Source organism: Vanellus vanellus, assembly GCF_965231255.1.
Source record: "Vanellus vanellus genome assembly, chromosome: 5".
NCBI classification, from domain to species: Eukaryota; Metazoa; Chordata; class Aves; order Charadriiformes; family Charadriidae; genus Vanellus; species Vanellus vanellus.
Window position 1 is genome coordinate 16,768,730 of NC_138910.1, and position 26,328 is coordinate 16,795,057.

At 44.4% G+C, this 26,328-nt stretch overlaps 1 protein-coding gene across 9 annotated transcripts in view; it reads right to left on the reverse strand.

The window, feature by feature from the left end:
* BIN1 (bridging integrator 1) overlaps nucleotides 1–26,328 on the reverse strand; it is a 102,691-nt gene that overhangs the window by 52,051 nt on the left and 24,312 nt on the right. For all 9 annotated transcript variants that reach the window (XM_082484728.1, XM_082484730.1, XM_082484726.1 and 6 more), the window contains exon 2: nucleotides 5,597–5,677. In XM_082484728.1, coding sequence (XP_082340854.1) covers nucleotides 5,597–5,677 — 81 coding nt within the window. The remainder of the gene's footprint in view (nucleotides 1–5,596; nucleotides 5,678–26,328) is intronic.

Below are 26,328 nucleotides of genomic sequence, written 5' to 3' on the forward strand. Positions count from 1 at the left end.
AGCTGCACTCTCTAAGCAGAGGCTAAATCTGCCCAGCTGTTGAAGTGGCAGCGCTAGCATAGCTTTGTGGAGAAATCCATCTGCTTCCAACACTATGGCCCGATTTGCTTTCCTTGCCTCGAAAGTTCTGGATGAGTTCACATTTGTTCTTTTCCTACTGCCATCAACAAAGGAAACGAGGGAAGGGAAAGAGCTGGACACTTTTATAAAAGAAAGTCAGACTCCTGGTCTGGAGAAGCATTTGGAACTGACCCAAGGAGAGCACAAGAGGAAAGGAGTAATGACCACATCTGCTGCAAAAGTCCTAGGAGTTCTTAAAAAACAGAGCAAACAAATGTAGAGCTTTTTGCTGGCTTCAGGTGAACATGGAAACCTGGGCAGATGATACTTTCCTAGCAGTGCAATCAGAAACCACCAGGGAAGAGGTGCCAGAGTAATCAGAGAGCACACACACAGAGGACCATCGGGGAGGCCGAGCTGACAACCAGCAGTTCAATCACGCTGTAATACGTGGTTGCTCGTGCCCAATATAGGGAGCAAGAAAGGCTTAGAGGAAAGCAGTGCTATCTGCCTAGAATTGGTCCATGCTGGAAATCAGACTGGGTGGAACAGGCAACATGAGATGTCAGAACACAAGAGGAAACGGCATAGAAGAAACTATCATGCAAAATCCCTCAGATACATTATCATCCTGCAGCTGTATCATTTTTAAGAATGACTGAATTTGAACACACAACATTGAGGTTATCAGAAAGTAATCAGCAGGTAAGGTCCTCTGCAGAACTTGCCCACTACACACTTGGGCACTGCAATGTCTAGAACTGTAACTCTCAAAATTGTAGCATCTAAAAATCAGAAAACACCTCTAAAATTGCGCGCATACTTGTCCGAGTCCCATCACAGCAGCACACGACAGAACCCAGACTCATGAACTCAAAGTCTTGATACCTGGTCCCAAAGTCACAGGGACAAAATGATCCCCAGAGAGGTATACTGGCATCACAATTAAACAGCAGATCGAGATTTTTAGATAGACCACCTGAAAAACCTGTAAGTCAGGGCCTGAACACTGGAGCATGCCATTGCAGCAATGCACAACTAGCCCTCTGTGTTCTGCAGATGTCTTCAACACCACTTGTCTTGCCACGATGTGCAGTCGGCCAATACGCAGTGCTGCATTCTGCAGCTGGAATGGTCTGTCTTAGTCATCTCTTGTTGATATTTAAAGTCAGTTACAGCTGATCTCCATAACTATGGGGTTACCTGAGCCTCTTAAAAGTACCAAGCCTGCCAGGGAGAGTGAATAGACTTCACAGCCTGCAAGATCTGCAGACATAAAGACTTTCAAAGAGAGGCCCATGTTCGGAGTTTTGCCATGAATCCCATTTCCCCAGCTCCCCTGGGCACCTGTGGTTCCCATCCAAGTCAATCTTTGGCATTTCCATTGCTTTATTTCTTTACCACCAGTAACATACCTCCCTCACTTGCTACAAGGGTTTCTTTTTATTATTTTAAGCATTAATGCTTTCCCAAGAAACTTTAGCAACTGCTTTCTTTCTGTGCATGCAGCACCTGCTTTCTTCAAGCAGACTATAGCAAGCTGTCAAGATTCTGCATAAATACCTCTCACAATGCAGTTAGACACTGTTAAATACTGTACAGAACAGAAGCTTTCAACACCCCTGAGTGCACATTTAAGAGATGCTTTCTAAACTCAAAGGTAAAAAAAATAGGGAAGAGTTAAATGAGAATCTGAAAAAATAATCCACTTCCCAGTTATCAAAGAGTTTAAGAGTGTGAGGAGGCATGGTTGAATCTAAAGATGTTCAAAAAATCTAATTGCATAGTAATTTTTAAAGGGCAAGAACATAAAAAAAGAAATAGTATATGTGTGTGTGTATATATATATATAAACTCCACAAAAGAAAAGTAAAGCTAGGACAAAAAAAATGAAATGGAAGATCAGTGCTGATTCTGAGCCCCATATTCATTTCTCATCCCTGCACTAACAAACCAACTTAAAACCTTTGCACAGGGCCAATGACACTGTGTCTTGATGTAGAAGTGACCAGAATAAGTTGTTCTGCTCAAACACACAAGTGTCATCTTGTTTGAGCAGATATTGCCATACTTGCAATCACAGTGTAATTCAACCCTGTGAGCCTATAACACAACCAGGTATAATATGAAGGACAGTATGTACAGGAAGATGCATATTTAAAAATAGAAGTGCTATGTTTGGGAGGATGGAAGAGCTCTCTCTCCAAAGACCTAATGAATCGCCTATTATCTATAACTTACAGAAAAACACAAGAGTTGTTTGGTATCTTTTTGTGCTTTCTTGTTTTGTTGAGGGGTTGTTATTTGCAACATCTTTTGCCAAGCCCTAGCTAAGTATATGATTTTCCGTAGAGCTGTTTCTTGGTAGTAGATAGGGGTTTCAGGAAACCTTTCTCCCCAATCTCCAAAAGAAATTCTTTCATCCTAATATTAGACTGCAACCCTTTCTTTACATAACCTTCCTGGTTTTGCAGTTCCAATGGGAAGGATTTTTATTATCAGGAAGGATGTTCTACACATGAGAAGGGCTGTTCCAGATTAGATTAATATAGGGCTGGAAGAGCGGATTGTGGAGTTATGAAGGAAAGGGGGGTGGGAGCACTGAAACAACAGCTCCAGATAAGCCTCCACTCAGGAAAACTTCAGAACTGTTAAGACACAAAGCATGAACAACTGGTGAGAAGCTCCCATCCTGGGGTACAAGGCAAGCTGTTAAACTTTATTTGCTACGTAAGGCTGAAATCGGAACTGCTGGGCGCGAAGGGTTCTTGCCTGGAAAGAAAGTCTCTCTGAGCTACTGGCTGTAGTGGTCCACAGCCAAGTCTATGCTGCAAGAACAAAGATTAAGTCCATGCTGCCTGCCCTGCAGGCTGAGGCTGTGCCAAACACTGTGGGGTACCGGCAGAGATGGATGCAGCCCGTGCCAGCAGCAGCTTGCCTCTCATGTATTTGGTGTGAAACACTGTAAACCAACCCAGAACTTCCACACCACTGACAGCTCATGAAAGATATCAAAAGCCAACCGCTCTGCCAGGCAGAAACACAACACGGTGCCAGGTGTAAGGGCTGCCACCAGCCTCCCACTCTCCGTCTCTCCAGTGAGCATTTCAAATGCAGGGGAAGAGAAGCCAAAGCATAGGACGCCTTGGGCAGGGGCTGTGTTTCACCTTTGCAGCAGGCGTCTTGCTCCCAGGTCTGCAAGGACAATTTCCAGGACAGATCCTTGAGCTGCTGCCTAAACGCAAGTGACACTGGGAAAGGGAAGGAGGGGGGAGCCTTCTAAAGAACTTTTTGGGATGCGAATTGCCAAAGATAATCTGTCATGAGGGAATAATATGGGGGCCAGTTGTGCTGCTTGTCAAGCCTTCAAGAGGCAGAGGCGAGCCCTGTAGCCCTGCAGAAGCATGGTTATGTCCAGCTCATTTGTCACACAGCAAATGTATCTGTCTGAGCTAAAAAGCTCCTACCATTCAGAGACCTGAGTCAGACCTTCAGCTCTTATATGAACCTGAATGGACAGAGAGCTGGGAAGTGCAATGCTTTCCCTTATATCCACTCAACCACCATTTGAGAGAACCACAAGATGCCTTAGTTGAAAATGAGTAAGTGATTTTTAGACCTGCTCTCCATTCATCGACAGCCCACACATGGGAAAATATGTCAAGGTGGCCCAACACAGTTATTAGGAGCCTCTAATCAACGCAGCAAACAAGGCCACTGCCAGTTCCACAGGAGACCTGTTTTGTCACAAGCCTGCAGCAAAAGGTCAGCTTTCCTCCAGACTTACATTTCCCACTGGGGGAGACTTTGTAGGGAAAGGCCATGGAAGTCTCACACATAGCCATAAGTAGACACACATCTCATACATATAAAAATAAAACCAAATGTGTATATATGAATATACAGCTTAAATTTTTTTCCCCAGTCTGCTTGGCATCATAACACTTCCTCAGCCCCGGATCCAGCTAATTCACATTTATGTTTGCCCTGTAAAACAGGCATTTTTTGCATTTATTTTAGTAATAGGGAAACTGAGGGCCAAAGCAAAACCAGTAGATCCCAAGCAGCAAATGCAGAGCAGCCTCTACTTCCTTTGACAAATTATTTGGATAATTTAGTTCATGGCATTCTGCCTGCAAGACAGGAAAATAAATTCAGCTGTAAGGGGTACAGAGGCAGTGCTTCTTTAACAGGCTTCTTGGTGCTCCACTGGAACTCATGGCTTTGGAAACTGAAAAGGCATCCCAGACAGCCAGATCAAGAAGTTTGGATTTGAGTTTTTCAGTATTTCTCCTTAAAAAAGGCTACTTCCTGATTGCTGATACTTAAAAATGATACTGAAAAGTCACACCTGGTAATGTCATGTTATTAGAAAGAAGTCAAATTGTATTCCTCTGTGTACAAGAGAACATCATTGGTGGACACACTATAGATATGTCACATGATCTTCTGGAGCAACAGCTACTATCACTCCCAAGAGAATAAGCATTAGTCTCCAGGAATCTGCAGTCAGCTCAGGTTAGACATAAGTCAAAGTCAGCCTGAAAGACTTTCATTATATTCAGCTGTGGCAAATCCCTTCTCATCTGGTTCTGTGACACAGAACCACATCTGCTGAGTCTTAACACTGCCACTAATAGCTCCAGAAAAAGTTCCTAAATATGTCAGGGCACAAAGGGGCTAAAAGATTTCTTCAGTGCCACCTGGGCTTTGGTGTGGCAGGCATTTCTTGCCATGAAACAGAAGCAATGCTTCCCCTAGCACCAAGGTGCAAATCCCCTGGGGTAACTGATGTTTCCTCCTCCTCTGGGTGGCCCAAAGTTCCAGATAAAAAAAAAAAAAAACAACCACCAAACAAACACACACCACACACACACACCCAGTTCAAGATATAAACCTACTGCTGTTTATGTAGGAGGGTGGGGGAAAATTGCTACACTGTTAAAATATTTTTGTGCGCTGTAATATAGGGATGAAGGAGACACACAAAAGAATAATGACTCAGGCCTGACACAGTGATTGTGCAAGGATGTGGAGGAAGACAGATTTAGATCTTAGCCATGGAAGGATGTTCCTTTTCACCATTTGCTTTCTTTGTTGCTTTTTCCCCTCCGCTGCACTTAGGAAACTAAAACTGCCTTGTTCCGTTTTATTTTTGATTTCTAGTCTGTTTCCCATCCTATCCATCTTTAAGGCACACAATGTTGCTCTTATATCTCTGCTACCAGCCCAGCAGGAAAAATTACATTACAAAGCAGCTGCTAACTGAAGGAAGTGTTCTGGTTGAGCTATTTCTTTTCCTAAACTTGGGTCTAGAACAAGTATTATTTTTCAGCATACACTCTCACTGACTCCATGATAGGGACATTGGAAAACACAGTGTAATTTCTCCTAAGTGAACAGCTATGAGCTGTGGGTGACTTCAATAGGCCTATGGCATCGTTTAATTTAATGGGCTTTAATTGCGTATTGCAGCAGATGACTGGAAGCTAATACTGAAAACCAGGGTGTAATTACATATCGCCAATTATCTTACCAGCTGTTTGTTGAAGTTCTGCACGCACTGTTCAAACTGCTCATCTTTTGTTTCATCTGCTTTCCCAAGCTTCTGAAGGACCTGCAGAAAGAGAGGAGAAAGACAGGAGACTTCAAACACAGATACAGCAAAGCGCAGACAAAGAAACAGTTTTAAGGTTTTGCTCGTGATGCTGAAAGAAGGAAAGTTAAAGTCTCCCTTATTCTTGCACTCAGAATTTCTGGACTATTTCTCCACACAGTCGTAGTTTGTAAACAGACTTGCAGACGAATCAGGATGAACTCAGACCTCTTATGCTTGGCTGTACAGAAGAGCATGACTGAGGTTTGTCCTTCACTGGCCTAATGTTTTTTGCAGACAAGGCAAGAGCAACTCAGTTGTTTATCTCCTGGATGAGCAAGAAACAAACCACATCCCTAACATGCCTCGTGTTGCATGGTTACACTTATCCTGATTTAACATTTAGTCTCTGGTCCAGACAGGGTGGGGTTTTTGGCTCCCAGAACAGCTGGACTGTCCCCAAACACAGAAAGCCACGCAGAGACCTCCTTAGAGAGAGAAGATGGCTGGAGCAGTGAAAGTCCCACCTTCTTTCCACCTTTTCTCACTATGTACATGCTTGGCAGGAGCCGGCTATTGAGAGCAACTGGGGACCTTACACCATGAATCTACATGACAGTCTAAGTGTCACTCTGAGAGTGTCAGCAGCCGGTCCTGTTCCTCTCACCGCCTCCCTGAACAGCACAGCTCCCCACAGCCTGTAAAAAATCCTTATCAGACTACTTCCCTTATCACCGGTCTCTCTTAACAATCTCTCCATGCAGCTAAGTGGATCGCTCTCACACTTTGAACAAAGCATTCCATTTTCTGGGCAGGAAGGTAGGTCCACCACAAGAAGGCTGGGCAAACTGCAGCTATGGAAGAGGGCAGCAGTTATTTGCCATGCCCCAGAAACTCCAGCAGCGGGGAAACAGGGATGTAAACTATATCTGGTTAAGCTAGATTACAGTATCTTTATTAATCAAAAATAGAACCTGACTGTGCGGAAAAAAAAAAAAAAAGGAAAAAAAAGCAGCCTTGTCTCACAGGGCCAATAAAAACAGAAAAGACCAGCCAGTCCTCAATCACAAGAGGTTTTGGGGAGCCAGAGTTCAGCTAGAAAGGGTGCTGAGGGAACACCTTGAAATGCAAGGGAGCCCTGGCCAGGAACAATATGACTGTCCAAGAGGCAGAAAGCACTGGAAAGCTGAAGCCTCTCTTGCTGTCCTGAGCACAGCAGTCCTTTAATCACAGATCTCAGCCTTCATGTTCAGCCCCTCTTGGGGAGACAAGGGTCAAGGTGGAAAAGCAGGTGCATGTTACTGCCATCAGGTGTACAGGAAGGCCACTAGTGTCTCCAGACCCACTGCTCTCAGTGACTGCCAGTCAGCCATGACAGCCACCCAAATCAGCTTCCTCCAGCTCCCTTTGCTACCTGCAAATCTTCTCAGAGAATGTAAAGAGGATTTTTTTCCCTGCAGGACAGGGATCAGCCTTTCATGTTCGGCTCCCAAAATGACATCGAGAAGGTCCATGCAACAGGATGTAGAATAGAATATTTTCAGTTGGAAGGGACATACAACGATCCCCTAGTACAACTGCCCACTCTCGTCTTTTTACACAGCCAAGGTGGAGGACATTTGTGTTATGTCTATTTGGCTAATCTCAGTTCCACTCTCTCCCATATAAGCACACATATTCTCAGCTCACCCCTGACCGCAGTAACTGACTCTAGCGTTAGACACGATATATCAGTGCAGTCATTCAGCACCCAGCTTGTAAGTCCCTTTATTTAGGCTGGGATTGAATGTCTAGGAGGGAATCACTGTTTTTCATTTTCCCTCTGTTCAACAGCCTCTTCACCTCTAGGAATCACTGAGGTATTCAAGCATCAGCAAAAGTTGGGGAAAGGACACATACAGATGAAGATTACCCTTCTTTGTGACCAAGGGCTGGACTAAAAACCTCCATAGTTAGAAGTACAACTTTCTACAGCTCAAGCGACAGCAGCAAACACTGCAGCTACAAGTGCCTAATGTGCTTGGTAAACCTGTCTACACAGCAGGATGTAGAGAGCACAAATATTCCCTTCTTCCTCTCAAACCCTTGGCACAGAATAGCTTGTCGGAGAGCAGAAGTAGCAACATTGGTTGGACAGGCAGAGTCCCGTACACCAGTCACTGATGCCTCTCTATCTGTTCCAGTGAAGGGGAGCACATGCCATAGCAACACTACTGCTGAGGCTACACATTTCTTTGCCATGCCAGCAGGAGAGAAGGATTTGGTATGGCCTCATCTTTCTCATCAGGTAGTATGGTGAACCTCTTGCAGAATGGATGCTGCTCAAAGGCCTTGTGTTCAGTTGTACTCCATCAGGCTACCAGATCTATGGAGCATGGATTTCCCACCTACTGGGTGACTTCCTAGATGTCCAAAGAGCCATCACAACAGTAGCATCCAACACCAGCAATGATAAAGTAGAGGAGTTGCAAATTCCAAAGCAGACTGAAGTTCCCAATGTGCAGATCAATAGAATTGTTTGGGATATAAAGGAGCTTTTTATGGGGCAATGCATCTGTCTGGCTAGTCAGGAGACACAGTGCTTTCAGGCCTGGAGGGGAGTGAAGGAGACCCTTTAACTGGGAGGAATCTGGAGTATGTCACCAGGGGTCAAAGGTTTAGAACAGCCTCAGTGCTTCCTGGTGTAAAACACTGAGCAGCACCCACAGATTATTCATTGCAGTGGCCACATGCCTGCTTCCCAATGTCCAAGAAGCTAATATGCAGTTCCACTGCTCCTTGGGGCACAAGCACACTGCGTCTGGAGTCATCCAGCCATCTGGGAATATCTTGTTCCACTACAATGAGGTGCTCTGCAGAAGTCCTGCAAACGCTGGGCACTGGGAAGGGCTCTAACTTATAGCCTATCTATAAGGAAAAAACTGGTGCAACAGCAATGTGCAGCTGAGGAGCAGCTCTGAATGAGGGGGGAGGAAGTCAGAAGAAACCCTGCATTGTTCCACAGTGCTGACATGGGGCAGGTGAAACAGAGGACTCGAGGACACCAGCAGAGGAACAAGGCAAGGAAAACAAAGCCAGTTATAAGAGAGAGGCTATGACAAGTGAATCCCTGGCTACACCAACAAAACTGTTCTTGCTTCCTATGCTATTCCCCCATCTGGTAGATGAAGGCTTGTGCCCCACACCTGCTGGCCCTATAGGTGAGTCCCAGCCATACAGACCTCTCTGATCCCTTTATGACTTGCTATGACACAGCAGAGAGACAACAGCCCTGGGCTGCAGCAGGGCAGAGGTTATCTTCTCATACTGCTCTCCCTCAGAAACAGATCTGTCCCATACCAACAGCCCAGCGGTCAAACTCTAAGCCCTTTGAGCAGCATAAAACAATGGGTTTACAAGGCTGGCCCTCAAGCCTGCTCCCAGCTCTCCCAGCCAAGCTGTACTAACAAATCCCTCTGGACCCCCCAAATCAGCCAGGGATGGAGCAGATGGCTCTGGGTGTGCGGCTGACTGCAGGCATGTCTGTGCTCACTGCTAATAACCCGTGAGCTCACAGGACAACTCCCCTCCCCAGGCTGGTACGTGCCGTCATAGGTCAGGCTATTCCGAGTGAGCCACGGCTGCTCCCTCCCTTCCCCTGCGACAGTCTTTAATCCTCCAGCTCACTGCAAAGCCAGATAAAGTTCGGATGGAAACTTCAGGCTCTTTGATAGCTATTAATGGAGCAGATTTACCAGGATAGGAGTCAGGACCCCACCGCAGCTCCCAAATCTCAGGGCAGATCAGTGATGGTGTGATCTGTCAGCTGCTGTCTGGAGGCAAACCACACCAGGCAGCAGGCATGGATCTGGCATTTAAAAGATTAAGAAGCAACCGTGGGTAGGCTCCTTGGTCTGCCCTTGACCTGAGAAGTCCTGGCCCTGCATAAAGACAGGGACCATTTCAAGACAGTGCAAGCTAGGGTGAAGGAGGGAATACTTTGTACGAATCCCACAGAACACCTTGTGGGATGGATTTCAGAGGGAGCTCCAGCATTCCTGTCATGGCTCACTAGGGATTCACTATGACAAGATGGGTATGTCATCCCAGCCAGAGTTTTTGGCCTCAGCACTGGACACCATTTTCTAGTGTTGCTCAGAAACAGGTCTCTTCCAACAATTAGCCAGATCGGCAGATGCTCTGAGTTTCTCATAAACCAGGACCACAGGCACTTGACCAGCTACTTCAGCATCTCCAGAGCCAAATTCTGCCCATGGAGTCTCAGTTTTCCCTGTGTTTGAAAAAAATCAACAAGGAACAAGGAGATTCAGAGCCTGACTGAAGCTTTAAAAGCAATTTAAGATCCTAGGAGACAAGATGCTATTAACAAATAAGTAAATGATTACATTCCTCTCATATCATGGACTTATTTGTAATCTGCTGTTGCAGGCAGAACTATTTGCAGGAAGCTTTGAGTTGATACACTTTGAGAAGTGAGATAACACAGAAGAAGCAACAGAGAAATCTGGAAACCCTCTATATCAGACATCTGGCATTCTGCTAGCAATGGTCAGAGAAGTAAAGGTATGAAATCACCTTTAAAACCAGCAACTTTTCCTAGCAAAATTGTTGGTTTACTTAGGGAAATCTGAGCTGCAGGCTCTCCTCAAAGGCAAGACCATAAGATTCACTCGATGACTGAGCATTACCTAAATGTCACAGCTTTGTGGGACTCAAAAGGAAGCATCTCATCTGGCTGCGGTTTACCCTCTTTTTTCCAGGTGTACAGGAGGAAGCATTCCTGAAGGGCAAACACCCACACTGCTTAGCACAAGGTTTCTCATGGTCTGCACTGGGCATGAAGCAAATGGAGACCCGGAGATCAGCCATGTGACCACTGAACACTCTGAGGAACACAAGTCACCATTAAAGATAAACACTTGCCAGCAGTGCAGCAGCAGCAGCTAGCATCAAGAAGCAGTTTCAGACCAACTAAAATGAAGTTCTGCTTTGCTCTGAAAAAAAACTGCAAGAGATTCACATTTATGCTTTCTAATGGAGAAATATATGCCAGCTGCTTAATGCATCCACAGTTCTCACTCAGCACCCTCCCTCATTCTCTTCTGAAATATCAATGCCACAAGAAAACACCTGAAAACCCAAATATTCTCAGCAAATCCCACGTAGACCCATTATGTGAAGCAGTAACCTAATAAACCCCTACTTTTCATGGCACATGGGTCACCCAGGCCAAAGACCAGTTTAGAGAAAGCAGGTAATGAGTAGGAAGGCAAAAATAAATGTAGTTTGTCAGTCCCTAACAGAGCTAAATCTGCATTTGAAACATCTGAATTTAGGGTGTTCCATCCCTGATGAAAGCGGAGTCATTAAGCCCACGCCAGAGATCTGGAGCCCTGCAGGTCCACATCTTACTCCCCACTGTATCAGAAAAGGGGCTGTGGTTACATCTTACTGATATGGGCCCGATGCTCCTAAATCACTCAATTTCCTGACCCCCTCCTCCCCTCCTAAATGAGGTCTCTGACTTTTGCTGTATCTGCCAATTCCAATGCATTATATCCAACTACCAACTAGGCACAGAGCCAGTAAATACTGTGACTAATTTTGAATTGCAACAAATTGGCATGTGCCAATGGGTCAACTAGCAACAGAACAAACAAATCTTTGATCTCAGGCCGCTGCCTATTCTTCCATGGAAGTCATAACACTTGGAAGAGAGGGAGAAGAAAATAGTCCAAGTCAGATGGAAAGCACAAAGCCACACAACTTAATAAGGTACAAAGAAAGTTTCATAAGCTTTTTTAAAGCCCGGTTTCTTTTCTGCCCAAATTAAATGTGACTTGCTCAAAGTAGATTTGTGCTTATGAAATAATTCTGGTTTTGCACTCAGGTCCAGGGAGAAAAGCAAGAGCAGCAGTGGGAGTGCTGATCCCCCTCTGGCCCTCCCCAGGAGCAGGGCACCTCCTCCTGCCCTCTGCGCCTGCCTCTAGGCTGGTTTTGGGGACAGCCTGGCTTTCCTCATGCAAGCCTGGCACAATTAAGTCTTTCTTTGAAACAATGGGACAAAGGAGGATGGGGGTGGAGAGGAAGAAACTGCAAACATATTAAGGCTTTATTTTAAATTGAGAAAATTATTCCCATGGCTAAGCAATCGGCAAGACCCTCAGATCACTGGAAGATGGGAAAGGGCAATGTCGCACTTGGCGCAGACAGAGTGGTTCTTGTTTGCTTCTTACTTACTAACAGGGTTCAATAGATCCTGCAGAGACAGGACATTTCCTCAATCACTAGGCAAGAGTTGGGAAATCAGGGTTCAATATGGCATTTTGTTAGAGACTTCCTGAATGACCTGGAAAATCCATGTCCAATGTCACATCCATCCATCTGTAAAGAGGAGTGTTTGATCGGTGTGTCACAGAGTCACCAAATTTATCCCTGGCATCCCCAGCTGGCAAATGAGAAAGAGAGTTACAGAGAGAGGACATGACCACTTTTGAGTGCTCTGCTTGAGACACATTGCGTTTGATTTTCACAGGTGTCCCTCCAATTACAGTCCATGAGAGTTTGCATGCTTACCCATATTTTAAAACCCAAACTGACTGGGGGGAGGGGAACAAAAAAAAAATACAAAAAAAACCCTGAAAACATAATTTTCTGGTCACAGTGCAGTGTTGAAGTCTCAGAATATCCCTCAAAAATATGCTAACAATGAAGAAATTAAATCATTAGAATAGATTGCATAGAAATCCTTTGCTAATGAAAGACTTTTTAAAAAGTTAGACAAGCATCTCAAGTGTGATTTAAGCCAGATCCCACTGCACATAGGGGATGGTACTTGTAAGTCCCTTCCAAAGCCAGTCTTCCCAAATCCTGAAAACGACAGCACCAGAAGGTAAATTACTTTCTTCCAGAACAAATATCCTCTGCAAAAAGGCCTCACTCATTCCTCCATATCACAGTTGGAAGTGTAACACACATCCAAGTGTGACTAGATAATAATGGCATGTATAGCAAATCGTCAAAGAAACACGTCACTGCCACCTTCCCTAAATGGCACTATATTGCAAAATTCCTGTAGAAGCAAGAGTCATGCTGCATCACCTTGAAGGCTCAACTCAAATATCTGCCTCTGACAGCTACTAAAGAGCAGCCTCACCGTGATCTGCAACTTCAGGACACACCTCTCAAGTTTAACATGACTCAGTGTGGTCACACTGGGTTGCCTTACAAGGTTCATCCTTCTCCCTCAGTCTGTAGTCAACAGGGAAAAAAAACAAGAGCTCCACTTTCTCATCCTGAATTAATTCCTGGAGAAACCTGCTTCCCCATAATGGGGTCAGAGGGAGTTTACAGCAACAAGTTTCACCAGGCTGAAGTTAGCATCTTAAGATTATACCCCTGTTTCTGATCATGCCAGGTATAAGACGAGATATAGAAATAAGGACAGCAGGTGCAGGGCTTTTGAGTCTGGTGGCTTGGAATGATGGTCACTTATTCCTAAGGCTGAGTCATACATAGTGAGTAATATCCCCAAGAAGGGAGTACACAAAGGACCTGTCCCACTTTTGAAGCTGTGTGTTGCACCACGCTCATCTAGGAATGACTGCTTTATTTGAGCATTTTCCTTTGAATAACACTGCTGAAGACTCCCCTTTTTCTATGAAGCATAAAAAGACGATTGTTTGGCTGCAGCAGATTCTTCTATAACAGTCGCCATCCTCGTTCCAAACTCAGAAGCCTTCCTTAAAGGAACTGCAGGGTACAAGCCTGTAGCGATAGCCCTATGGGAACAAGCTATTCCTAACTGTACCATGTGCTTCACTTTCACCCAAGACCTCAAGCAAATCAAAGTTACTGAGCTCAGTTTCTCCCCATGGTGCGGAGCAGCCAGTATCCGCCATAAATGGATGCAAAAACTCAGCTAGCTGCCACACAAACATCACAAAACCAAAAACATGTAGAAACATGTTAATCAATACTACTACAGGGAGGATATCACTTTCGTATTTGCATTCTCTGTTCTGTAAAGGTACTTACACATTACTTCAGGATATTCACTATGAAGACTAATTGGAGCCAGCTTGTGAAATCTTTCGCTCTTAAGATGCTTCCTCCTGTGCTTGGCTCCTTTGAAACACTTATCTCAAGTTACAGGCTATCGAACAAGGGATTCACATCACTCATATGCTGGTTATCAAACAGTGTATCATTACACATAGTAAATCATTATTGAGTGTCCTAAGACTAAAGGTAAACACAATGAGAAGAATTGGGCCTGAACCTTCAGACTTGTTCAGCCCAGGACATCCAGCAAAGGGAGGGAGAAGCTCTGGGTACTTTAGCTCTGCATATCGGTCAGTCTCCCGCATCCACTCCACAGCCTAAAGATAAGGAATGGCACTGAGGCACCACACAGGGGTAGCAAAATTGTGAAGTGTGCCCAAGGCCCAGAGACTCGCATTCCTCTCATGCTACCTCTACAAGTCTAGCAAATCTCAAGCTGTTCCTGCACCTGGAGCTCAAGAAGCTGGCTCCCGTGCTGTGCTAGGAGAATTGCTGTCTTGCTTTGCAAGCCCAAGATAAAGAACCCTCCTACACATGAGGCTAGAACCTCAGTTAATCTTGTGCCCTAGGAAAAAGGCCAGGATGATTTTCATTACCCGGGTTATCTCTTCCTCTGTTTCTACTGCTCTCAGCATCTACAAAAATATCTGCTGACCCCACTCCCTGTCTCAGCAAGACCAACATCTCTGAGGACCAGCATAAAAAGCCTCTTTGTTTCTGGAGTAGAATCAGTAGTAGGTTCTCCCCTGGCCCATTCCTACCCTACTGACAGTACTCAGATCTGAGGGAAGTACTCAGCACTTCACTTTCAACTTCCACCCTGTGATGAAATCACTTTTCTAAATTGGGCTTTTGACATTTCCCTGCCTTAATGCCACTCACTCTGGGAAGCCTTCACTATCAGGATCTGCTAACATTGTCTCTAACTATAGCAGCATATTGTCAACAAGTAAACTAAAGGAATGAAGTAAGAAGGAAAGAAAAGGAGCAGCACAATAAGACAGGCTAAAAGCTCCATACCTGGCTGCCACAAGTGTCTTTGCAAAATCCCTCCCTCTTAGAGGAAGGAGTCTGTTGAAGAACACCACCTCCTGAGCAGAGCATTTTCCTCCAAAAGTTGAAATTTCCTTATTGAGAGACAAAGTATGAGGACTGCAGAGGGTGGAGAGCCTAATTTTGCCTCATTCTGCTTCCTGCTCCCCCAAGTCAGGAGAGTCATTCCAGAAACCCATTCTTGGATACTTATCCAGGTTGGAGGTTTCTCTTCCATCACCAAAAACTATGACATTCTGCCTATATAGCCTTTACACATGTTGCCTACAGGACAAGTGAAATGATTTTTTGCAAGCTCAAGTCACATTGTTCAGATGATAAAGTATAACCACTTCAAACAGCAAAGATGGGAGCTGAGGTTCTGTGCATAGGTAGTCTCTTCCCCTATCTTAAGGCAAAAACCTGTATGCTGCAAGAGTTACTGCACGGGTGCCCATGTTGCTCAACTTCTCTAAATGCACATATATTCACCTATACAGTATTCACATACACAATTCTTGTACATTTCTATAGAACTCACCAAGACTTAAGGGCTCTAACCAATCTGAGCCAGGTGACTGCTAACAGAAGATGCTGAAGAGGAAGCAGTCTAGAGGCCTGTAGTAACTCACGCACAAAGCATCATATGAACCTAGTCTGTTCACAGACTATGCCAGCTGCATTGAAGAAGGCTTGTCAGCATTTATTAACACTCTGATGAACCCATGAAAGGTTATGCAAACTGTTACTGAAGGCAAAGCCATAATATTCCAGCACATTATACAGAGTAATTCTGACTTCTGCACATCCAAAATATTGCTACTTATTTATTTTATTCAGCCAGTTTACAGTTTTCAGAAAGACAAATCCTCCAAAAGAAGGCAGATCCTGGCAAATCCTCATGATCTAGAAATAGAGTGATATATTAAAAACAGTAGGTTAAAAACCCACTGAAAAGCCTAAAATCTCCAGCCTCCAGATATCTTAACTTTTTCCCCCCCTCTCTTTGCATGTAAATATGGGCTGTTACTTATGGAAAGCCTGGCAGCCCACATGCCTACAGGTCTGAGCACAGGGAATGAACTGTCCAAGGCTTGTACATTTGAAAAATCGAAAACAAGACATGGCTGCAATTCACAATTTAGCTAGTACCCACTAGAGAACGGGGTTTTTGTCAGGAATTGGATTGGTTCCAGAATAGCTGTCTGCTGACTGATTTCAATGATCCTCTTCTATCCTAGGCATAGGCTTGAGTACTCCTTTACTTCTTTAATCTACCACACCACCTGGAGCACTCTTAAGCGACAAGCCAAGAATTTCTCTCTCTCCCCTTTCTTGGAAAACTTCATCCTAATAGGAGTATCTCTCAGGCAGTCCTTTTTATCCTCCCACCTTTGACCATAAAAGTACCTTATATCCAATGCTATTTAGCAAGCTTTACACAAGTAAGCAGGAAACCAAGGTTAAACCTATCACCTACCTGTCCTGCCTCCAGTGGCCAACTACTCCCTGCAACACCCCTGCAGCTTCTGGCTGCTACTTTATGAACAGTTTTGCATTACACATGAGAAGCATCTGATCTGTGAAAACATGCATAACGCACAGAGATTTCTGAAATTTGCTTTTATTCCAATAAGTATGGGTTCAAAGAGCAGCGTAGTGTTTGGTATTTTGGGGTATTTTTTTTGCTTTAATGCAGAATGGTCATTTACTGATCTACTCTTATTTTCAGTACTTCCTCCAAGTTCCCAGGGTATAATCAGGAACCTGAACTAACAGATGGTTTAATCTATACCTCTTATATCAGATTCACAACATGCTGGCATCCAGATAGATAGTTTAATGAGTGTAGTACAGATACCCAGCCAGTACAGAGAGGCTTTAAAAAAATGTTCATAGTCCTTCACTGTATTCTGAAGGCTTACCGCTACTTCCTACACAACTGGGCTACAATGTCAAAATCTCAGCAACTTTGATGGGTTGATTCTTGGCTTTCCACAAAACAGCAGTGGGACTTGTTCTACAAATCAGAGTTCTGAAACCAACAGGCACAGGAAGTACCATGCAGCTAATCTGTGCTAATTCCATCCTCATACCAAGTAAATAAGGAAAGAGAGAAAGATGACATTCAAGCATACACAAAGCCCAGGGGCTGTTATTTTTTTTGTGGCATCAGCTTTGGCAAAAAGCCTATAAATAACAAGATCTTTGAAGAAAGAAGCAAGCTCTATATGCGCTCCCTAGCTTTTACTCCAGAAAGCACTTTAAGTGGAAAAAAAAAAAAAAAAAACACACCCTAACTCATTCATAGTACTTTTGAATGGATCCAGCTGAGTTTTAAAGAAGGGAAAAAAAAAAAAAAAAAAAAATCAAACAAACAAAACCAATACAAAACCAGAATCCCCAGGCCCTCAAATCCAGATCTTCCCAACATCACTGTGATATAATTAAAAGCTACACCACAAGCACAATGTTCCACCTAAAATGTTATATAAGGTAATTTATCTTTTTTTTTTTTTTTTTAGAAAACAGTCACAAATTGAATTGCTCCCCTAACAGTAGTATGTCCAGTATTTTTCATTAACTGTCTTTAAAAAAAAAAAAAGTCCAAAATGCACTTGCAAGGACTGATAAAAACTGGCAGTTTTGGAGCTTTCTTTTACGAGAGACCCTACAGTAACACCATCTCAGTGGCAAACAGCGAAAAGACATTTCTGAACAAATCAGCAGGTTTTTTAAGTCATATAACCAGTCCCTAGATTTTCTTCAGAGTTTAAGAACAGGTTGCCAAGCACAAGCCCTCTCCTTCCAACTACTGTGAACACATCCGCATCAGGCAGGTTTGTTCTATTAGCTGCCAGCAAGATGGACACTGAACTTGGACATCTTTAGAGGGAAGGTACTATGGAAAGACTAAGCAAGGGCCACCTGGCTGGCCTGGCAGCAAACACTTCCATCACTCCACATGGCACAAGGACACCTGACATATCCATATCAGGTACACTATAAATGACACATTGCTTGATATCACCTTTTGTGGAGAACAGGGCCCTTTCACACCTCACTGTCCTGCCTACATCAGGCATGGATTTACCAGCAGTGTGAAAGGGGATTCTACCCCATGTTACCAGTCACAAATGTGATCCCACAGCAGGCAATGACACAAGGAGGTCAGTTGCCCCCTCTTCCCAGCTGATCAAGACTACATCCTCTACCCAGTGCTGTGCAGACTTCAAGTGTCTTTTTCTTACATGACCGAAGATGCAAAAAGGCAGCCCAGAGAGCCCAGCTCAGCTAAAAACATCACCCCAGGGCAGAAAGGATGCTGTGCTAAAGTTCTGCCACACTTGCAGGGAACAACAGGGTTTCATGAGTGTCTACGAGTTTGGCATATGAAGTCAGAGAGTAGAAGAGGTACTTCAGGGTTTGCAAAGTTCTTAAACAGGGCACAGACAGCAATTCAAGGAAAGTTTTTCATGCTTATCCTCTCTCAAAACCTTCACATCAAGACCTCCCAGCTAAGGCAAAACATTAAGTGCTGCTAATCAACTCAGTCGCTTGTCCTTCACACAGTTTCCAGTTCTCAAATAACCAGATCTGATTCAAGCTCAGCAGCTTTTATTTTTGACAGCAGTCTCAGAGCTCAGTTATCAGCTGTGGACAAGAAGGTTCTCTGCTCAACTCCAGGCTGGAAGGGTGTCGACAGATGCTGAATATATTACAAACAAGTGGACATGAGCTGTCACTCTCAGAAGGAAAAGGCACACTGAGGAAACTTTGTCAGTGTAAATCAGTTGGAAGGGGGTCTGTTAAAAAGACCTTCAGGCTGCTTTTATTCCTGCTACTGACCATACATTCATCAACGTTAAAAAGGGGGCCATGAAACAATACAGGGGTGATTGTTTAAAACTGCTGCAAAAGATCTCAAGGACAGCATTAGGGAGGTACGCAGCTACTGTGAAATGGCTCAGAAATGTCATTAATCTGATGGGGTGTGGGAATAAAAAAAGTTTCCCATTCCATCTTCCTCCAAGAAAGGCAGTACCAATCTACCACGCATATCTCTATAGATGTCACACAGAATAGCTTGGGATTTTGGTACTATTCCATGATTAGCTACTGAAATAATAAGATTCATCAGATCAGCAGAGCTCTGCAACTTTCATTCACAGGAGTGAATCTCTCCCTGCACCTGTACACTATGCTCCAGAAAATCCCAAATGCAGGCAGCCAGGATTGCTGATTACAGCACCAGTGCAGTTGCAAGCTCGGTCTGCTTTGCATCATTGCTCATTCTATGCAGCCTCAAGGCAAGAGGCATTTCTTGTTCCAGATTTGTTTGATTACAGTGGGATCCCGACCCCAGGGTTTTACCCTTCGGAAGTGCTGGAGTACTAATGCATTACCACACTAACAAGAATGAATCCGGACCACGTGCCTGGCTTAGCAAAGGGCAGGAGGGTTGCACAGGACATGGAACTGAAAACGCCCAAGTCTCCTGCAGACAAAAGGTGCAGCTCAACAAATATCAAGTGACAGTGTAAAACACTGCTAGCACTGCTTACGTAAGTGTAGTTTGGCAAACTTTAAGACAGGAAGTGAATGAAGTAGAAACAGAGAAGAAAAATAGTAAAAGAAAACCCTTTCCAGCAAATCTTTTCCCACCCATCAGTAGCCAATTGTTCCTGACATCGAACTCAGAAGTGAGGTAAGGTAGACACAAAGACATAAGGACTGCTGCCCTGACCATACATATATTGCAACTTCACTTTAGATGAAAAAGGAGCGAAAGCCAGGAGCTTTCCTTCCCTACAATGGATGGTCGAAACCACTTTTCTAAACGCTAGTGTTGTTTTGAAATGGGTTCATCTGGTTTACTCTGGACACTACTTGCCATCAGACCTCTTTAAGTAACTCTGTTAGCACTGTCTGAAGTCATAGGAGAACTCTCCAGAAACACATGGCCAGTAAGTTGTTCATGATGTTCACAAAGGGTTTAGTTCCAACAGCTTTCATAGTCCATTTTTCATCATAATGCCAGGGGAACGTAGGTGCAAATCCTTCATGCATCTAGTGGAGGATAGAGTGTCTAGCCCTCGCAGCCAAGCCTCAAAGGCAGTTATTTCTATTTGGGTTATATGACCTGCTGCCAGACCAGGCCTTGGAGAAGACGGTATCAGAAGAAAGTCATGTTCCTGAAAGAATGAGGGCTTACCGAGGGTCTGTAATGGGAGACAAAACCATTACCTTTTAGGTCATTCATCTGAAATAGGCTTCTAAGTGATAGTGACCAAAAGCTATTCCCACTCAACCACCATTTAACAGCGTAAAGTTATGCATAAACTCAGGACACCTCTTGCTCGGCCATCACTAGGCATGGATCTGCTCTCTCACTCACACTACACTTCAGCACTTCTTGCTTGAGGATCAAACAGGACAGCGACAGGCTCCCCTGGCACTCCTCATCCTTCAAGGCCAGGCTGAGAAGGATGGTGCCAGCTCTGGTCTCCTGGGCTTGGCTGCTGCGCGAGGGAGGAGGATTTTTCTCTTGTCAGGGGGGTCATTAACAGGAAAAGCTTTTGAAAGAGTAACATGGATACATGGAAAGAAATGAAGTCTCAGCAGTCAGCTAAGATCACATGCTATTTCCAGATGGCTTATGGACATGCACTTGTAATACATGTCAATAGCTGTGCACAGGTGGGGCTAAGGCTACCAGCCAATTCCAAGTGCAGCTTGCTAAAAAAAAAAAAACAAAACCACACCAAAAACAACAAACAAACCACAAACCCAAAACCAACCTGTCAAGCAGACAGCCCCATAGTTAGAAATATTTACCACATATTTCATGAGAGCAAACCAAAAGTGCCAAAGTAGGTAATAACTCTCCAGAACTCGGATATCTTGAACAAGTATCCACAGCAAATAGACCATGAAAATCCATGCAGGGTGAAGGCTTCCCTCTCTCATATTCAGCCATGGTTTGAAATTCCTGTTCCACTTTTATTTGTGGAAGCCCTCTCCTGCTTTTCTATCTTGTTATGAACACACATGTAGACAAACACAAAAATCACCATCTAAACTTAGACTGGAGAAGTTAGCTCTGCTGTAAATGTCACCAGGTTCAAGCCATGGCTAGGAGGAGAGCGAGTTTGTGTCACTGTCAGTCAAAAGTCAGGCAGAGACATATTGCTGTATCAAACACCGTTGTCAGCTGTCTCCTCTAAAGCAAATGTGGAGTCTATTCTCAGAACCTGTGAGCCCTTGCTGTGGCCATTAATAACCAAGAGAACTGTCAGCAACCTGCAGCTCTCCCAAGGCCCTACTCTACACACCACCACTTCATGTTACAGCCTCACTCAGAAAGGCTTGAAATTGTAAGCAGACCTGCATTACTCAGGGAAAACAAAAATGTTTTCTATATGAATGAATGCACACACAAGCAGATCGAGCTGAGCCTGCACCATCACTCAGGTATGTGCCGCAAAGAACCAACACTTGCTTTTCACCATCCTGTCCCCGCAACTGCAACCTATTGCAGAGTGGGAGGGAGGCAGCCTTGTACCTGCAATCTTTTGTCTCTCTAAAGGGCTCTCTGAGAATAAAAAATTCTTTGGGAAATGGATTCTTGGTGATTTGGAAGCAAACCCCATCGCCTTTGGCTGAATGATTCCAGCTTTGTGACAGTGCTTGCAGACAAAAACCTTTCTTTTATGACCTTCTGTTCACCATCCTCACATGCTTTTATTACACACCTGGTGCACAGAAGTAGCACCACAGTTATAAGTGGTCCCAGCTCCTGCAAAGAGAGTAAAGCACGCAGTTCACATCCTTCCTACATGGCTGACTTCACCCTCAGCACATTTTCAGAAGTGGTTCAAGGAGCCTCTTGGAAATTCAGGGAACAGAGTCTGGCCTTCTCTGTTCCCTCCTGCAGTAGTTGTGCAAATCAAAGTCCTTTTTAAACCTCTTGAGCTGTTATGAAGGAGAACTGTAAAAATCACAGCCAGATAATAAACAAGGGAGGAGAAATGTAAAGTTACAAGGAGGATAAGTTACCTTGCCAGAAGTTAACTCCAGTCACATTTTCATTAACAAGCCAGGATCTCCACCTTTTAAAATACAACTCCTTTTCCCATCCCATCATACGACCTGATAAGTTAAAGCCACCTGGTATTTACATAGGTTAACATTTCTCATTAAAAAAAAAAAAAAAAAAAAAGGATTAGCTTTATTTCAACATAGGGAAAACTCCTGAACATTTTCAAGATGACATATAAACTGGTATTTGCAGGGTGGCTCATTTTATTCCTTTGATTCTGCCAGTTGTGTTATCCACAGGAAGCTTGAAATGGAGACAAAATAAAGGCATTCTAGTCTGAATCCTAGCCTGTGCCTAGAATGGGAACAAACTGCTGTGCGCTCTGTACTTGGGGCATAAAGGCCAGCCATGATCACAGAGACAGTTAAGAGAAAGGCGAATGTCTGTGTTGTAACACACACTCTATTTGCTTCAGTTGTGATGTCCATTGTCCCTTCAATCCAGAAGCTCAGGCCATAGGGCCACCCCGGGTTTGCCGCAGAGCTAAGGAGAAAGCACCACTCTCTCCCACCAAAAACTTCAACAACAAAATTGTTCTCGTGGGTTCTCTGTGGGAATTTTCAGCTTTTTGTTTGAACACACACGCACCCCCTGCCAAAACCCCACCCCTTCAGTGTTTAGTTTTGATTAAAGTTAAGAGTTCCTACAGAAAACACTTGTCACTGAAGACCTGATTTTGTCAAAGTTTCCAGCCACACTGTCATGATAATGAAAATGCCTTCATACCAACCCAGTTACAGAAGATTAAAGACCACCTGATTTGTTTTGTGAGTCATTTGGTGCTAATCTTGTTATACAGGCTAACAATAAAATCAGACGTCTGTCCAGAGCCTAAAGGCCTTGCTGACCTTCTGCGGTTAAAGCATGCTTGTTTCTATAACTAGCAGCACTCATGGGAGAAGGAAGGCCAGAACTGCATCTAGTTGCTTTTATCTCCTCTTGCCCAAGAGCTTGTTTACAAAGGGTTAGCAGGAGGCAGCCAGAGCAAATCCAGGTAAAACTCAAGCTCATCTCTGGATCACAGCAAGACTCTAACCACTTTACTGCTGTTCAGTAGATGTCACGCCCATTCGCTGTTGCCCTCCCTTAGTTATATCACCACCACCTGCACCGCTGCGTGATGTCCCCTTTATTACTCAACATGGGCTGTGAGAGCACTACCAGAAGGGTATCTTTATCTCCAGTGACTAAATCTGCCTTTGATCCTAAGATCATGGAATCATGGAGCTGCCAGCCATAAAACAACACCCAAAAGCCTCAAGAACAGAAACAGTGCTTGAACCAGAGAAGCCCTCCCCATACAGGATTACGAAGATTTTGTGAGACTATGTAGGAAACTAATTAGACGGGCCAAAGCCCAACTAAAACTTAATCTGGCTTCTACTATTAAGGACAATAAAAAAAGTTTCTATAAATACATTAGCAATAAAAGGAGGACTAAGGACAATCTTCATCCTTTATTAGACAAGGGTAGAAACATAGTGACCAAGGATGAGGAAAAAGCTGATGTACTTAATGCCTTCTTTACCTCAGCCCTTAGTAGTAGGACCAGTTGTTCCTTGAACACCCAGCTAGTAGATAGGGATGGGGAGCAGAATGAAGCACCCATAATCCAAGAGGAAATGGGGAGTGAGCTGCTACACCACTCAGACACATACAAGTCTATGGGCCCAGATGGGATCCACCCACGGGTACTGAGGGAGCCGGCAGAAGTGCTCACCAAACCACTTTCCATCATTTATCAGCAGTCCTGGCTAACCGAGGACATCCCAGTTGACTGGAGGCTAGTGAATTTGACACCCATCCACAAGAAGAGCCAGAAGGAGGATCCAGGGAACTACAGGCCTGTCAGTCTGACTTCAGTGCCTGGGAAGATTATGGAGCAGACCATCTTGAGTGCCATTAGCCAGCGTGGGTTCATGAAAGGCAGGTCCTGCTTGACAAACCTGATGTCCTTTAACAACAAGGTGACCCGCTTAATAGATGAGGGAAAGGCTGTGGATGTTGTTTGCCCGGACGTCAGTAGAGCCTTCAACACCATTTCCCACAGATTTCTCATGGAGAAATTAGCTGCTTACGGCTGGGATGAGCATATGCTTTGCTGGGTAAAAAATTAGCTGGAAGGCAGGCCAGGCCCAAAGAGTGGTGGTGAATGGAGTTAAATCCAGTTGGTGGGCAGTCTCCAGGTGCTCCATGGTGCTCCCCAGGGCTCAGTACTGGGGGCGGTTCTGTTTAATACCTTTATCAATGATCTGGATGAGGGGATCAGTAAGGTTGCAGATGACACCAAGTTAGGTGGGAGTGTTGGATCTGCTTGAGGGATCTGGACAGGCTGGATCGATGGGCTGAGGCCAATGGTATGAGGTTCAACAAGGCCAAGTGCCGGGTCCTGCACTTGGGTCACAACAACCCCATGCAGCCACTACAGTCTTGGGGAAGAGTGGTTGGAAAGCTGCCCAGCAGAAAAGGACCTGGGGGTATTGGTTGACGGCCAGCTGAATATGAGCCAGCAGTGTGCCCAGGTGGCCAAGGCAGCCAACAGCATCCTGGCCTGTATCAGGAATGACGTGGCAAGAAGGACTGGGGAAGTGATTGTCCCGCTGTACTCAGCACTGGTGAAGCTGCACCTTAAATACTGTGTTCAGTTTTGGGCCCCTCACTATAGGGGGGACATTGAGGTGCTGGAGCATGTCCAGAGAAGGGGAACGAAGCTGGCGAGGGGTCTAGAGCACAAGTCTTATGAGGAGCGGCTGAGGGAATAGGGTTGTTTAGCCTGGAGAAAAGGGGGCTGAGGGAGGACCTCATCACTCTCTACAACTGCCTGAAAGGAGGTTATAACTAGGTGGATGTTGGTCTCTTCTCCCAAGTAACATGTGATAGGACAAGAAGAAATGGCCTCAGGTTGTGCCAGGGAAAGCTTAGGATGAATATTAGGAAAACTTTCTTCACCAAAAGGGTTCTCAAGCACTGGAATAGGCTGCCCAGGAAAGTGGTTGACTCACCATCCCTGGAGGTGTTTAAAAGACAGGTAGACATGGTGCTTAGGGACATGGTTTAATGGTGGAGTTGGCAGTATTAAATTAATGGTTGGGCTTGATGATCTTTGAAGGTCCCTTCCAACCTAGACAATTCTATGATTCTATATCTAAGAGCATTCACAGCCTCTCATTTCCTTTCATATTCAACATAGTCAAATTGACATGCAATAGACACCTTGCACTACACTGGATGACCAAGGATTCAGGTACGCAATCTACTTAAGAAGTCAGATCAAGGAATCTGCTAATACATCTCTAGTGCCTGACTCACTCTGCAGCAATATGGACACTTACGTCCAAGCCACCCACAGAGCCTTGCAGCTAGTTAGCCCCAAGAGGAAGGTGGCCAGACTCCTTTTCTGTTCAGTGCTGCCACAAGACATGATGGTGCTGTAAGGAAAACACAAGGACCTGACTGTGCACACTGGAACAAGACCAAACAGTGTAGGATACATTTTACCTTGTATTTGGTATGTTACAATCATATCTACTATCCAGCTAGGCTGTGCCCTAAAACCAGCTCATCTTCAACACTGAAAAAAAAAAAAAAAGCCAATTCACCACCACAGTGACAAAAGCACCAAGCTGTGACCTTGATTTAGATTCACCATCAGAGCACTTAAAATGACAGCATTCCATTCGACTCGCTCTGCTGCATGATCATCGTCACAAAGTTTTAACGTGAAATCCAAATAACAAGAAAGGAACAGACAAGCTTTTGTGCTATCCAGCAGAATGTGTTTAAACACTTTGCTACACCTAACAGGGCAAGTAATCTATTTTAAAACTTGCCTCATTTAAACATTAACTGTCTCCAGACAGTCATGTACAACTCTGAGCAACAATCAGTCTCCAAAACAGCTTTTTGAAACACTTCTGCCTCTGGAACAGGGAGTACCATGTTTGAATCTTTACTATAAAGTCAACATTTTAAGCATTTATTATTCCAGAATGTTATGTGCAAGTCAGTTTGTCCTCCCTTGTCCCATACATGAAATACAACAGGGACCTTTTGCACTTGCCCAGTTCCTGGCAGTGGATTTGCTCCATCATTAGCCTGAGATTGACTTTTGTTTTGACACAGTTGCCCTTACCCTGGTGGTTCCCCATTCTGTTCCTGCTCAAGCTGCTGCTGAAGTCAGGGAAGAGGCAGAACCAGAAAAAGAAGGGAACTAAGATTTCAATGACTAGAGTGATTTAAGGTTTTGTTCACGTACTCAGAAAATTAAATTCCCAGAGAATGAACCCCACAGAGTAGAGTCCAGATCTATTCTGAAGGGGAAAAGGGAGGGCAGTGGTTGAACACATGAAATAAGGCAGAAACAGCAACAGATGATCTGGCACTGCAGGGAGCATCAGAAAGTTGAAACAGTTGACACATGGGATTTGCCATAGAAGGAAGTTACTGCTTCTCTGATTGTCTCTGAAAGCAATTA